This window comes from Salmo salar, chromosome 12 (assembly GCF_965601325.2).
Source record: "Salmo salar chromosome 12, fSalSal1, whole genome shotgun sequence".
Lineage (NCBI taxonomy): Eukaryota > Metazoa > Chordata > Actinopteri > Salmoniformes > Salmonidae > Salmo > Salmo salar.
The window spans coordinates 62645931-62661980 of record NC_138302.1 but is presented as its reverse complement, the minus strand read 5'-3'; the positions used below and the strand labels follow the sequence as shown (position 1 = coordinate 62661980).

At 39.0% G+C, this 16050-nt stretch overlaps 2 protein-coding genes across 5 annotated transcripts in view; one reads left to right on the top strand and one right to left on the bottom strand.

Annotated features, from left to right (window-relative positions):
• Positions 1–296: 296 nt before the first annotated feature.
• Positions 297–8164, bottom strand: LOC106565412 (coenzyme Q-binding protein COQ10 homolog A, mitochondrial). Of its 3 annotated transcripts, none has more exons than XM_014132523.3 (5): positions 8029–8164; positions 6035–6181; positions 5287–5479; positions 5051–5152; positions 297–2439 (listed from the first exon to the last, which is right to left on the bottom strand). In XM_014132523.3, the coding sequence occupies exons 2-5, from the start codon at positions 6154–6156 to the stop codon at positions 2272–2274; spliced, it is 585 nt and encodes a 194-aa protein (XP_013987998.1). In that variant the 5' UTR covers positions 6157–6181; positions 8029–8164; the 3' UTR covers positions 297–2271. The 3 variants fall into 3 exon arrangements, with proteins under 3 accessions (XP_013987998.1, XP_013987997.1, XP_013987996.1); XM_014132522.3 differs by having other exon boundaries at positions 6035–6148; positions 7180–8044; XM_014132521.3 differs by lacking the exon at positions 8029–8164 and adding an exon at positions 7180–8022.
• Positions 8165–11137: 2973 nt separating this feature from the next.
• LOC106565408 (serine/threonine-protein phosphatase 6 regulatory ankyrin repeat subunit C) overlaps positions 11138–16050 on the top strand; it is a 42677-nt gene continuing 37764 nt past the window's right edge. Inside the window, exons 1-2 of one of the 2 annotated variants that reach the window (XM_014132507.3) lie at positions 11138–11354; positions 13456–13539. In XM_014132507.3, the coding sequence (XP_013987982.1) occupies positions 11328–11354; positions 13456–13539 (111 nt within the window). In that variant the 5' untranslated portion in view covers positions 11138–11327. The remainder of the gene's footprint in view (positions 11355–13455; positions 13540–16050) is intronic. The other variant, XM_014132506.3, reaches the window with a different exon arrangement.

Genomic DNA, 16050 nt, shown 5'->3' with positions numbered 1-16050 from the left:
AGTATTCTGAGGACATCTCAGTTATTAATATTGTTCCAGACATGTCTCCACAGCACTCAGGTTTCTGCTTCCCTTTGGCCTGGTCAAGACATCATATGCCTATGGTACGGAGACTGGATTCCAAATAAACAACGGATCAGTGTGCTTTGGTCAGAAAATACAAAATTGCTGTGTTGCAACTGATTTGAACTGTGGCTTCAAATGACAAGTTGGCTGACAATCGATACGCTTTCTCCTAATTTGCCAAGCACTCCTGTGACAACCTGAAATGTCCTGATATTGACAAATATGACAAAAAAGTTGTACTTTAGTTTATTGGCTTTTGTTTTAAAGTCTAAAATACATACATAAAAGGGATGCACTGAGGAGTTGTAATTGCTGGCAGGACCTAAACAGCCCTGATTCCCACCAACAGAATCACCCTTTTTTTCAACATCTCCAGCACCACCCCAACCTATGTGAAAATGGAGTGTTTATGTTTTGAAGTAAAAGATATCTTGCTCTAAGTGTTTCCAATTATTAGGCAATGCCTACTCATTATTGGTTAAAATCATGATGCACACTGATGTCATTGTAAACTTTTTCAAAACATAAACATGCCGTTTTCACATTTGTTGGGGTGGTGCTGGAGATTAATATGACGTTAATGTAAAATGTCCCGTTACCCCAAAATAAACATCAAGGCAAATGTTATAGGAAAGCGATATAGAAATCTCCCTTTCAATCTTTTAATTAAATGTGAGTGATTAGAATTCAGAATATTACAATTAAACACCACATAGGCAAATGTCAATCTGCCATAATACTATACAAAAATAAACGCAACATACAATTTCAAAGATTTTACTGAGTTCAAATCAGTCACTTACAATAAATTCATTAGGCCCTAATCTATGGATTTCACATGACTGTGAAGGGGTGCAACCATGGGTGGGCATAGGCTTGGTCTGAGAATTAGGTCACCAACTAATAACATCCTGTGGTCCTTAAATATCTTTGTGGTTACACTAATTAAAACCTAAATACACTGAACAAAAATAAACATGTAAAGTGTTAATCATGCGTTTCATGAGCTGAAATAAAAGATCCCAGAAATTGTCCATATGCACAAAAAGCTCTCAAATGTTGTGCACAAATTTGTTTACATCCCTGTTTGTGAGCATTTTTCCTTTGCCAAGATAATCCATCCACCTGCCCGGTATAGCATATCAAGAAGCTGATTAAACAGCATGATCATTACACGAGTGCACCTTGTGCTGGGGACAAAATGCCACTAAAATGTGCAGTTGTGTCACAATGCCACAGATCTAAAGTTGAGGGAGCATGCAATTGGCATGCTGACTACAGCAATGTCCACCAGAGCTGTTACCAAAGAATTGAATGTTAATTTCTCTACCATAAGCCACCTCCGTCATTCTGGAGAATTTTGCAGTACATCCAACCGTCCTCGCAACCGTAAACCACGTATATGGCATCGTGTGGGCGAGCAGTTTCCTGATGTCAGTGTTGTGAACAGAGTGCCCCATGATGGCGGTGGGGTTATGATATGGGCAGGCATAAGCTACGGACAAGGAACACAATTGCAGTTTATTGATGGCAATTTGAATGCACAGAGATAGTGTGACGAGATCCTGAGCCCCATTGTGAGGTCAAATTTTTTAAGGTATCTGACCAACAGATGCATATCTGTAATCCCAGTCGTGAAATCTATAGATTAGGGCATAATGAATTTATTTCAATTAACTGATTTCCTTATATACACACACACAGTAAAATTGTTGTGTTTATACTTTTACATAGATTTAATGTGTGGACAGGATTCAAACCTGTTAAAACATCTTATGAAAATCAAATGGGTGTGACATGGTAATTCTGATCACCCAAAATATATTATGTTCAGTTCTCTTATGAGTCCCCAGTTAACTAGCTGAAGTATTTACTGGATTGGTAAAAATAACCTTGAAAGCCTGACAATTCATTACACCTATCAAAATATGGAATTTGCTTCAGTAAATATCAGGCTCTGCAGCAAAATGGCAATAAATAGGAGAATGGCCTAAGAATCCAGTACATACGGAGGACGGTCCAGTCTGAAATGATGCTCTTTTCACATGCAAGTGGTGGCTGTGTTGTTCAAGCAGACAAGCTGGAGATCCATTCCCCACTTCAACCGTGTCCAACAACAGTCATCTAATGGTCATCCACAAAACGCAATGGGTTGAAAGTGGGGAAGACGTGTAATCTCCCAGATATGTACAAGCACATGGAGGCTCACGTTTGGTTCACCTCATGGAACATGAGTTCTCTGGGTATTTTAGTCTCTGGGCCGAACTTGGTGCAAGCTCGGCGCTCGAAGGCAACAACCATTTGCTTCACGACTTCATCAAAGAAGACTGTCGCTAACTGCGAGTGTAGCAAAGAGCGAAACTCAAAAGATATCTGGAAGACAATAAGCAAAGGTGGAAAATTGTTGAGGTTCTGTTCATAATCATGTTTCCCCAATAGATCATTAAACCTGCAATTATAACGTCTGTTTAATCAGAAGTTCATACTACTATAATATTCAAAGTATTAAATAGTTTGCTGCATATAAGGCTGTGGCGGTCACGAAATTTAGTCAGTCGGTGATTGTCAAGCAAATAACTGTCGGCCTCACAGTTATTGAATGTTAATTAACACATTCAGCATCTCCTGGCTTCCACACAGCCTACAAGCCACTGATGTAGACATTTGAAACATCTACATTTTAAAAGTCTAATAAATCCATGTAATATAGCCTACACCTTAACAATAAATCCATTATTTATTATAGACAGGTTTAAAGAAGCATGATATGAAGAAAATGTAGTCTATTTCAGAAGAACAGAATAGCCTACTCTGAGTTGTCCTTATGTTAGGGCCTGATCTGGCTGTGGGCTACACTAGTTCATTTAGCAGACAAGATTTGCTTATAATTCTGTGACTTTATTTTATAGTATGAAGAATACAATTGAACATAAATATTTTCTCAAAACAACAGCCGCACATGCGGCTATTATGTGTTGAGCGGTTAACAAAGAAATATGTACTCCTATATGCTTAATTTAGAGTTATTAATGTAACTTTAGTTCTACAAACGTTGGGCTATATGTTTTGATTTTTAATATATAGTAAGGCTGCATGAGAATGATGATTTGAAAAAAAGTCACTTGAAAGGCATGTGCTCTGCGTTGTTTTTTTGCGCAGGCTGTACACACTTCAACATCCTCTCATTCACAATTTGACAAGCACTTGATAATGCCTCGCATTTCACGGCGGCATCCCCTTTGTGGCCATAACGCACCCCCCCAAAAATCCATGCCTTTTCCAGCCCGGAGTGCTGCGTTGTGCCCTTCTCCAAGTGTGCTGTGCAATCCGAAGCGCCTTTCACTAATGTGATCGGGTCTTTCTCACAGGCTACAAGTGAAGACAGACATGTCGGGGATGCAACTGCGCGCATCCTTATCTAATTCCGAGGTGCATATTGAAGATATTGAAAGAACTGTCCACATTTACTTTTCGTCAGCCAACAAGATGAGTAGGCCTAATGAACAGCAAAAGCATGTCAATCTACTATCCCCCATAGTACAAAAGTCAACCTATTCTATTCTGTGTGAGAAATAAATATTCCAAACATAGTCTGGGACAGTTGTGGGATGCGATAGATCCCAAATTAATACAGCCACTAGCATCAAAAACCATTTTTTATGGTTGACGCAACAGATCAGAGCATTTAGCTTAAAATGGTAAACTATTAGGCTATTTTTTTCAAATGATAAAGCACAGCAATGCACACATGGTAGTAGGATAAGCGTAAATGTTCCATTTGCAGGAAAACACCATTACCAAAAGTGACGGCAAATACAATAACGCATGTGATGCTTTTATTATAAAGGTGCATTTTTATGGTGAAAATTATCTTCCCTAAACTTGAAACTCACGCGCTGCTTTTATATGCCAGTTAGGCTCCACAACCCTTGTAAAACAGATTAATGTGCTTAATTTTAAGAAGTTATTTGGCCACTTTAGAGCGTTGGGCCAGTAACCGAAAGGTTGCTGGATTGAATCCCCAAGCTGACAAGGTAAAAATCTGTCGTTCTGCCCCGGGCACCGAACAAGTGGATGTTGATTATGGCAGCCCCCCGCACCTCTCCGATTCAGAGGAGTTGGGTCAAATGCGGAAGACAATTCAGTTGAATGCATTCAGTTGTACAACTGGCTAGGTATCCCCCTTTCCCTTTCTAAAACATATAGGCCTATGGGCTAGGCTACATGAGGTGTGAGACTAGGATTGGAAAAAGTCGCAAAAAAAGGCATAATTTCTTATGCTGAGCATCATTCACAAATGATAGGCTAATATTGTCACCCATCAGACTATTCTTGATTCAATCTTGTCTTTACATATACTAAATAATGTGTGACATTTTTGTTTTGATTTAGAATGGACCATTATCATGCACCTGTATCGAAACAGGGGCAACAGGAAAAAATACATGTAATCTATGCACTTAAATAGCGAATGGAGGATGCTTTTCCCCAAGGTTTATTTGCATGCCAGTCAGGTAGGCTACACTCCTGTTGTAAATATAAGCAATGTGCTTAATATTAGGGAAGTTTAGAAATAAATATAGTAGGCCTAGCCATAGAACGCTGATGGAATCCTCCTCTTTTTATTAGCGGCCATCACTCCATTTTCTCCCACAATTGCATAGCCTACAGAAATATTAAGCAACATGAGCTCATGGGCACTCATGAAGTGTTTGATTAGATTTTTGAATACATTTCCATGGATGTCAGAGTGATTAGAGGGACAATAGAGAGCTGAGTACCAGGCAGTAAGCAAGTTTGGTAGGCTACTAATGATCAGCAGAAGGATCAGAGCTTGAAGAAGCCTAATTACCGTGACTAAACGGTCATGTGGAATTTGACTGCCTTCATGGCTCAGGACCGCCGGTGTGGCGGTAATACGGTCACCGCAACAGCCTTAGCTGCATAGCAATAGTATTGCATGGTGCGACAAGGAAACACTTACAGAGAAATCAACAGTACAGGTTCTGGGATAACCAGGTATTCCAGGGCTGAAACGCCATATTGTCTCCAAGTGGTTGAACAGTTTACCATCTGTGCATACAGCCTACGGAAAGGGGAAGTGCCAGTAAAATGAGATGCAGTGCATGTTATTATTGGTGAATAAATGTTAAAGAATAAATTTAAAGCACTGCAAAACAATAGACTTGTAAGATCATGGAGTTGATTGAGTTTACGAACCTTGACTAGATGAGGGCGCACATTGGTGATCATGGAGGTGTATCTCTCGACTATAGGGGGGAAACCCACTTCTAGTTTGGCTTTAGCATGGCTGGCTCTCTGCATGATGAACTGAGATTTCTTACACCACGGAACAAAGTGCTTATAATCGTCCACGTTGGCCACCACATCATACATCTCCTGCATCGAGTAACTACAGAGAAAAAAAAAGGGGGAAATAGTAATCTTAGCATATTTGCATGAGACGATACTTTGCTGATATGACGAGACATCTAGTCTTCACACTGAATAATGATGCAATGTGCTTGATTTGATGTTAGAATATTTGTCATTTACATGAATCTGTTGTTCAGGGACAGTAGTAGGCTCTTATCAAAGTTCACAGATAGAAAACGCTAAGTATGCGGCCCTTGCCATGTGTTTTCTCAATATTGTTATGGGATACAGTACATGTCATAGAACTAGAACACAAGGGGATGTTTTGATTAAAGGCTCAGTGCAGTCAAAAACGTGATTTCCTGTGTTTTATATTTCCACACTGAGGTTGGAATAAAACTGAAAATTATAATAATACCATTTTAGTCTAAGAGCTGTTTGAAAAGACAACCTGACATTTCAGTCCGTTTTGGTGGGATGGAGTTTTGGCCTGCCTGGTGACATCACAAAAATGGCTGCAATGGACCTTTAAATTAATCAGCATTTAGCCATGTCCACTGAAGCAGAAGCACAGATGCAATCTCTACATTACCCAATGATTCTTCGTTCTGAATACTGTTTCCTCTTGTTGGCCAGACTAAGGAAGGTTCTGCTAGGGGGAATGATAGTTGTCCTCCTGTCCAAATGGATAAGAATCCTGGGGGTCCTGGTCATAAGGATGCCACAAGATGTCACATATCTGTTGGTCCAAGAATGATCAGTCACGGACTTGCAAAACACCACTTTAAAACACTGGTTTATTGCATTCTAATAAACCCCATCAATAAGACCCTTGTTATACAATGTTACCAGTTGAAACCCAACAGAGACCCAAATTACCGTAAAACGTTAATTAAACGCTTGTCTCAAATAGCCTCATGTCCCTTTTAATAGCCGGACAACATAACACATTTCTGCAAATAAACAATGGTTTTAAATAAATGCCAGGTCTAAATGAATTGTTAACGAGGTAACCATGAATTGTTTAATGTTAGATTTTTTTTTACATTGAATAGTTCAGTAATGACTTGAAATAATGATGGCAAGCATCTTATTATCGCCAGTAAGAAACTTCTAGCCATTTTGGGGCGGAAGGTAGCATAGTGGTTAGAGCTTTGGGCCAGTAACCGAAAGGTTGGTGGATCGAATCCCTGAGCAGGCAAGGTCAAAATCTGTCATTCTGCCCTTGAACAAGGCACCCACTGTTCTAGGCCTTCATTGTAAGTAAGAATTTGTTCTTAACTGACTTGCCTAGTTAAATAAAATTAAAATAAATTAAAATAGGCTGCTAACAGCTGAGAACTGCTAGCTAACTGGCAAGCACAAAAACAAATAACTACTTCGTGACTACAGACCCCTAGAAAACGTATGGTCGTCTTCTAGTGGCGAAAGTAAGAACTGCCCAAAATGCACAGTCAAAGGATAATAATTATTGTTAAGAGCTTTTAAAAAATAAAAAATATGATAACACTGTGCAGGAAATGAATACATGTATTAAATTGCTGGAAGTGAATGCTGGAATTAAACATTTAACTATGCAAATTAATAAAAGCTGTACGCATTAAGGAAATATAAGCCTGTCCAATAAGCGCCTGTTGTGTTCAGTGATTTAAGCAACTAAAGCCCGGGCTATTAATTGAAGTTTCTTGGTGTGTACTTTGTAACCGCACCATCATCACCCCTACCCCACTCGCTTACCTGATTGGCTGTTGAAGCCGTATTCTTGGCCCCAACACTGTATTCAACCGGTTTTTGCCAAATGTAGAGACATCTCGCAACTCACTGAATGTCCGTATGCCTATAGGCAATCGAAGGGTGGTCACAGTCGCCAACCCAGCCATTTGTTATTTTATAAGAGAGTGATGACTGGCAACAACAATCTAACCTAGCTAGCTCATGCTACACAGCCAAGCTATGGGAGCTATAGGATGGTCGCTACTAGAAAGCTAACTGGCTGATGCTATACACATTTACGTGTAATTAGTAACGTTAGTTCAATAATGTCAAATGTCTAGCTAATGCTATACACATGTACGTATAATTAGTAACGTTAGTTCAAAAACGTAAAATGTCTAGCTAGTTAAACAAGTAGTTTGTAACAGGACAATGTTTGCTAGCTAACGGTAGCTAGCCAGGTAGCCACCAGTTAACGTTAGCTACCTAACTAACATTTCAGAAATGTCATTTATCGCTTTCTAGCCTCAATCGAATGAACTGCCATAACTGCCATCTTCTTCCTCCTTTTTTATTACTTTATACGTCCAGCTCAACTGGTGGCAAGTAGTATCTATTATATTGACAAGATAGTCGATTGACCCCTCTAACAATGGAAATACATGTCCGCAAGCAGGTGGGAACATACGCGCGTGAACAAGAAACACAACTCTCATATAACATTGCCGGAATGCCATGCGCGTCCACTTTTATATCGGTACTTCGTAAAAACCTAAACATTACGAAACTTATGTTCGATCAAATAAGCTTCACGTAGTAAATTCGCAATTACATTTTGTGTTAACCAAGTTCGAGACTCATAGACCTCCATACCAAAAATCCCCACTTGGTCTGCTTATCAATGTATTCTCGCGCTGACATATTTTGAGCGCGGAGTTGATCCTCTCGCTTCGGCTTTTCCTCTTTGCTGATAGTCACGTAACGTTATGCTGCATTCATAACCAAGTGTGAATGTGGGACTACATGACTAGGAAAAATCTTCTTGAACTCCTCCAATTGGTAATAGAGATAAATAGCAATGGCGTCTTTTTGTAAGAACCAGCAATTGTTCGTTGGAGAAAGCCTATGAGGAAAGTTAATGGCGTTTTTGTAGAGTTTTTGGATAATCCCCGAAAATAAGGTCAGTAGTAAACACAGGTTTTGGAGATTTTATATGTTTATGTGCTTTATTACAGGTGACAATTTTAGGACTCATCACTGCATTCTCTACTAGAAAGTTTTTTGGCCGTCTTTGATGTCACTTAGGTTGATACATTGCTATGTTTTCATATATAAAGCACTTTTACATCATTACTAAACTTTAGACACAAGTTACCACACCGGTCTTGGGGATGGCTAAATCTAGAAATGAATTTGGTCTCTACTGAGTTAGGTAAATCAGCTTTTAGTTTTCTTGCACCTTATTTGTGGGACAACCTTCAAAATGTTCTTAAACCATGTTCTGGTGCCTCTAGTGCAATACAGGAAGCTGTTTGAGGACCTTATTACTGATTAATGTTTTTTTTTTTTATGACCATGTTTTTCTTTCTGCTTGCATTTTGTATTTATATTTTGCTTTGTCTCTATTTTCTCAAATTGATGTAATTCAGGGCTCATCTGTAAAAGAGACATTGGTCTTAGTATGACTCCCTGACAACGTAAAAAAAAAAAGTTTTGTTCTATGAGATAGTCTACATCAGTTAACATCATTTTTTGTGAATTTTTAAGAATTGATGTAATAATAAAAAAACACATTCATAGAGGTTGTGTAAACCTCAGACCTTATTTTCTGTGTTTATTCCAAAATCCTATTTTCCCCATAGGGATGGCTTATTTCCGGCTTTTAGGACTACAAGCTGGCAAGCTCTATTACTAGTAGGAAACTTGTCTATCATTCCTGAGAACTGACTTCTCACCTACTAAGGAAATTACATTGACTTTTATATCAGACGGTGTCAGAGGAATGCCCAAAAAATTGCATAAGACTCCAGCCACCCAAGCCATAGACTGTTTACTTTGCTACTGTACTGCAAACGGTACCGGAGCATCGGCTCTCGGACCAACAGGCTCCGAGACAACTTCTACTCCAAGCCATAAGACTGCTAAATAGTCTATTGATGGTACCAAAACTATCGGCACTGACTCTATCTTGCGCTGACCTTACGCACACTCACTAGACTTTATATACACACTCACTCACACACACTATGCTGTCAATCCTACACAAATCCCTCACACATTCAAACACTACACACACACACACACAAGCATACACAATTTTACATGAATCATTTGCTGCTAAAACTCTGTTCTTTATTTTACTCTTATCATTATCGATCCGGATGCCTGGTCACTATACCCTGCCTGGTCACCTTGTACCTCTGCACATTGATGTGGTACTCCCTGTATATAGCTCTATTCTTGTGTATTTTATTTTATTTATGTCATTCCTCTTGTGTTAGTTACTATTTTATTTATTACTATTTTTTAAACTCAGCATCTTTGGGAAAGGTTCGTAGGCAAGTATTGAATTGTAATGTCTACACCAATTGTATTCAGCTCATGTAATAAATACAATTCTATTTGATTGATAACAGCATTTTCTGCAGTTAAATGAAACGAACATATTATTTATGAAAAGCAATCAATGAATGTGTTTTGAACACTGTAATTTGTTTAAAAGCATAATATCTGTGTACTTTCAGTTTATGGTTCACGCTGCTTGTTGGACGTTAGCCAATCAGCGTTTCTTAACGCGTTCAAAGCACCTGAATGCATCCAACTACTTCACAACCTTACCACTTGGTTATGAATGCAGCATTTGATTATTCTGAAATGTCATCATGACTAGATTAGGCCACTCCCACTTAAATGAGGTAAATAGCTGCTAATCACGTGATTTATTAGTTTATTTTGGCAATGAATGTACTTATCACTATAATCAGGCTTCCATCCAATCCTTTTATGCTAATAAAGTACATGTCGGATAAAAAATGGAAACATACCATTTTTCGGTAGACAAATGTCGACAAAACAAAGTGCGCTAGACAAGGTGGGATCGTTTTGTGTAGGTAAAATGAATTATGCGAGAAATGTTGGTGGAAACGCTTTTACGCACAAATGTTGATATAATAACCATCATATCCGCGCGATGACATGTTGTGTGGTCCTCCGTCCCACTACAACTCGTCGGGAAAGCATGCAGTTTATTAGGCTACAGATTAAATAAATTAGCTATGATGAACTCACAGGGTTGAAAGTGCAAGGTGATTCTCTTGATGCGCCTTTCCAATAAATATCGAGGGTTTTATTCTGGTAACATGATCTTCGACACTTAGCTGCCGTATGACAAATACAAATAATCTCGCTCTTTTGTCCATACTAATCTCATCATGTAGGCTATATGTGAGCTCTAGCAAACAGCACGCACATACACTTTCGTATTTGCCGTTGGCAAGAGAGCACATGCCAATAGCAGAGGGGACACACTCAGTAGAGTTGAAAATGCGATGGAAACCGCAAACATGTTTTTTTTATATGCGCTATGTCATCATCCACAGCCTTTTATCGACAAGTCAATTTGACGCAAACATCTCTGGTGGGAAAATGTGCGTATTGTTTGTATGCATATTTTAGAATATTTGCATGAAAATCTGTCGCAAATTAGATGGAAAGATAGCAAGGTTGATAGAAACTACAAAAGATTGTCCAAAAAAATGCATTTTCTCAACAACAAAAAAAGACAAATCTACCCAACACACAACTAGTCCAGGTAGTTTTCTTGGAGTAGACCGATATAGAAGGGTATAACATTCAGTGCAGACATATTTTTTTCTGACATAGTTACGATATTACTAAACTAAAGGAATAATCTGGTGAATCATTACATTTATGGATAGATGCTGGTACACTATTCAAAGTGACCACAGTATGTCGCTGCTGCACTAGCTAGCTTCTAATTTACCAACTGCAGCCGTTCAGAAACGCACACTTGTGTCTATCAGAGCAATAACAACGGCGAGCAAACACGCCACAGAACAAACCCTTCCCCGAATAATTGCCACAATAACACATATCGCAGTTACATCTCCACCCGATCCTAATGAAGAAGCTTCGGTTTGACTGACTGGGAGATGGGAGTACAAAACATAACAGACCAGGTGGGTAATGCGAATTAACGTTAGCTAGCTAAAACATTCATTTTTGAAACCGTTGCTTCCTTTATCACTATTTCCTTATGAGGGCGGGTTTGATAGCTAACTCACGTTAGCTGCGGTGCTTGGCCTGAAAAGTAGTTTTATGGCCATTTAAACGATGCAGTCTGATCACATTCTACATGCTCCAATGAAGTATTCTAACGTGGGACTGTTTGCTAAAATTGTCACCAATGACTTGTTCGCTTGCTAATGCCAACTAGTTACATTTGGCAATAGGATTTTACACGCGAACGTTAGACCAGTTTGCCTAACCAATCTAGTCTACTAAACTACATTATTTATGATGGAGTTGAGCGGCGACTGAAGCGCGAACGTCACATACAGTTTAGTTTTTTTGATCAAACTACTGATTTCAGCACCCAACGAATAGCCCCCAATTACACAGAACAATGTCGTGTTTAATTTCGGGCTATTCGTTGGGTGCTGAAATCAGTAGGTTTGAATAGAAACGTCATTTTATGTGACGTTGGAGCTCCAGTCTGTCCACACTAGTTGCCGCTCAACTCCATTACATTTAGTTGAGTTTAATCGGCTAACTAGGCTTCCATTCCATGCGGTAGCTAGTTAGCTAGCATTGTCGATGAGTCATATTCAGATTTGTAGCCAGCTAACTGTCTAAACATTTGGGATTTTATCACTTATGGCATGCACAACTTGTTCAGACAACAACCAGCCAATGTATTAAATGCTTAGCTAGCTAACGGTAGCTAGCTGGCAGCGAGGTTATGGACTTAGCTACTGTAGCTCGCTGCAATCAGCTAGCAAGGGACTGGGCTGTCACTAACATTTGTTGGTAAGGTCTCTTGCTAGTTGCACATAAATGCTAGCTAGCTGCACATTGTGTATTTAGCTAGTTAACGAGACACTACGTTAAACTATAATAAGCTAACTTCACTTCCATCAGCTGTTACGATTGAATCACACTGCGTGATGAGGCGTTTTCCAAGTACGTTGTGATGGGTGCATGCAGCTAGCTAGTGAGCAAATCTGACTAGTGTCTGTGTTAGTAATTCCCAATCAAGTTCAAATGGCTAGCTAATGACAATCATCCAGCCGATGTTATCAGGGAAGCATCACACCAATATCATGCTGGCATGTAGTCTGACTATGACATCATAGTTTTATGTGATTCAGGAGAACATTTCAAAGAACTTTGCAAGAAATTGGACCATATAGGACTATTTTTTTGTATTCACAGGAGGATCGGTATGTCATTAGGCCAGAATGAATGCGTCTCTGTCGGCCACTCATCTCTGCCTTGGCAAACATCTGTGTTCTCGAACCACATTGCATTTTGTCTCCCAGAGCAATGAATGCAAGTCAATGATACCTATATTAGCATTTCCCAAATCATGTCCAAATTAAGCAATACGGCCAGAGGAGGTGTGTTATATAGCCAATATACCACGGCTAAGGGCTGTTCTTAGATTCAATGCGTAGTGCCTGGATACAGACATTAGGTGCCCTATTGCTATTATAAACGGGTTACTAACGTAATTAGAACATATTTTTTGTTGTTGTCGTACCCCCGTTAAATGACCCGTGGTATATTGTCTGATATACCACGGCTTTCAGCCAATCAGCATTCAGGGCTCGAACCAACCGGTTTATAATAATTTATAAGTAACTTTTGAGTTACACAACTCATTTTGATATACTTTAGGATGATTTGGACAGGAAGGGCGAAAAAAAACATCAAACCTCAACCCAGTCTAAATAAAAGTACACAAACAAAAAATTGTATAAATCATAGTGAGATGTGCAATGTAATTTTGTTTCCGATATATGATTTATTTAATTAAAATAAGACCATTTGACTTCTGTTTTTAAGAGTCAATTACTCAAATGCCAAAATAAATTGTATAAAATAGATTTTAACACAATCTTCAGGGAGCATTTTGCCCCATAGAGAGGGGAGTTTTTCCCTGGTGCTTTTCCCCGATAGCTGGGCAAACCCCCTCTTCTAACGCTTCTGTTTTTGACTCTTAAAAACATGGTATTTATTTTAACTCAGAATATTTCATGTGTTTATATTCTCTTCCAGACTCCACTGGTCCAGGCTATATTTAGCCGAAATGCAGAAGAAGTGAAGTTTTTGTTGCACAAGAATGAAGAAGTCAATGCACTGGTAAGAGGGCTCGCTACACATGAACATGACCCCGTGCGAATCAATTTCCTCCACATCTTGCTTAACGGGCCAGCCAGTTAAGCAGGAAGGGATTACCTGTCAAATCCTCTACATGCTTTGACCTTCATGTCAACTTTGAATCAGACATAGTTAATATCACACAGTCAATCAATCATCCTTTGGAGCAGTAATGTTATACCCACAATATGTTGCACTTCACATTCTTGGTTTCAGCTTCCAACAGTAGCTATGCATGTTCTCTTAAAGAGACATCTTGTGAGTGTAAGATGTATTTTGTATGTGCACATGTCCCATGTATTTGAGGACAAGGAGCAGATTAGCTTATGGTTAAGGGATTGATGGGAGGAAAAGCTTAGCAGTAAGGGATTTTGGGCATCTTCCATCCAAGTAAGTAGCTGGTCAGTTCAGGTTCCTCACTCATTCATTCTACCGCTCTGGTAATCTGACCAGTTGGCTGTCAGATTAAAGGACCCCACCCCCCCAGAGGAAGTTGCAGCCACTGTTTCGATGTAATTCCCTGTCCTAAAGAGGAAATGCACATTTAGGTTCCACCTCCAAAGAATGAAGGCTACTTACGCATATTCACAACTTGGGTGTGGGAATTTCCATGTGGAGTTAATAAACATCAACAAATAGGGCAATGACAGCTGTCGGTGTAGCTAGCTAGCACGATAACCTTGTCTAGCTAGCTAATTTTATCTGTTGCTGTTTTTTGTTGTTGACTACACCATATTCAAAAGATTAGCCAGCTTGTGCTATAGCAGGTTCTGGAGCTGGATTCGTCATAATCATTGCTTTAGGGAAAACATCGCTACAGATGGAAACCACTGGCCTATCTTTGACTTCGCCATCTATTATTATCTCAAGTTTTGGCATCTTCCTTAAATTGCGTCAGCACATCCACCATAGAAATAGTTAGAAGGAATAAGATGAAGCTCTGGTAATATGGATAACTATTGAAAGATAGTTTGTGTTTTTCTACATTGTAATGGACACGGTGCAACCTTTGGTATGTAGGCTGCTGGCAAGTTTCGGCTGCAGTACAAATCCTATCATATCACACAATTTCTAAAATGGTCAGGTGTGTGTATGTCTATTATATATTTGTATTTTAAATGTTTTATTATACAGACTAGATAAAAAAAGAAGTGAAAATTGACAATTTTCTGTAAAAGAAAAGCGGAGGTGCAAAAACATACGTTTAATTTTCTCCATCGCTCAGGCGGTCAAGTGGACACAAGGCTGTTTGGCTCATCTCAGTCATGAAGAGGAAGAACTTTGCAGCTGTTTCTGATTTAATAAACACATGCCATGCTGGTCATTGGTTGCTAGCATTAAAATAAAACCCAGCCTAAAAAGAAATGTAGGTTGCAAATAATGTTTGTCATATCATAGGAAAAGACACTGCATTCACATGGATTTGCACAAAGTGGGCGTTTCGGATTTGTCACTTCAAGGCCAAAATACATTGAGCCCCGAAGTATTGGGGCAGTGACAAATTTGGTTGTTTTGGCTCTGTACTCCAGCACTTTGGATTTGAAACAATAAAAGGTTAAAGTGCAGACTGCCAGCTTTAATTTGAGGGTATTTTCATCCATATCGGGTGAACCGTTTAGAAATTACAGCACTTTCTGTACATAGTCCCCCCATTTTAGGGTACCAAAAGTATTGCGACAAATTCACTCATGTCTATGAAATTAGTAGAAAGTTGTTTTGGTCCAAAATTCATAGCACGCAATTACTACATCAAGCTTGTGAATCTACACATTTCTTGGATGCATTAGGTGTTTGTTTTGGTTGTTTCAAATGTTTTTGTGCCTAATAGATATGAATGGTAAATAATGTATTGTCATTTTGGAGTCATTTTTATTGTAAATATCAATTGAATATGTTTCTAAACACTTCTACATTTAATGTGGATGCTTCCATGATTAAGGATAGTCCTGAATGAAACATTAATAATGATGATTTACAGAGGCATGAATATCATACCCCCCCCCCCAAAATTATACTAACATCCCCTGTTATTGTAAAGGTGAGAGGTTAGCATGTCTTGGGGGTATGATATTTGTGCATCTGTAACTTTCTCATTCATCATAGTAATTGTATTATTTCAAATCCGAAGTGCTGGAGTACAGAGCCAAAACAACAACGTGTCACTGTATAATACCATTGTCTTTCAGCTTGAAAAAGTGGATTTCTACTGATGTGGGCTTTTTAAAGAACCCTGACACAATGCTCTAGGTCCACTTTACACACACACACAAGCACACACAAACAGGCAGCCTTCCCAGGAGCTAAAACAGGGAGAGGCTAGAAACTTCTACAGTGAGAGGAAGGGGTGTTAAATTGAGTGCATGCTTTCAATCAGCACTCCTTCAAATATGGCTTGGTGCCAGCGTGTAAATTCAGTAGCTGCAATTTGTCAAATGTCACAACAAAAACTTAAATCAGTTTGTATTATATGTTAATATACTTTGCATTTGTCAA

Excerpts from the sequence above, each read along its gene's own strand:
- LOC106565412 (XM_014132521.3), bottom strand. The coding sequence starts at position 7,322 with ATGGCTGGGTTGGCGACTGTGACCACCCTTCGATTGCCTATAGGCATA. Across the intron at positions 6,182-7,179 it reads CGGCTTCAACAGCCAATCAG|ATATGTGACATCTTGTGGCA; the intron begins GTAAGCGAGTGG and ends TTGGACCAACAG. Across the intron at positions 5,480-6,034 it reads TCAGAACGAAGAATCATTGG|TTACTCGATGCAGGAGATGT; the intron begins GTAATGTAGAGA and ends TTTTCTCTGTAG.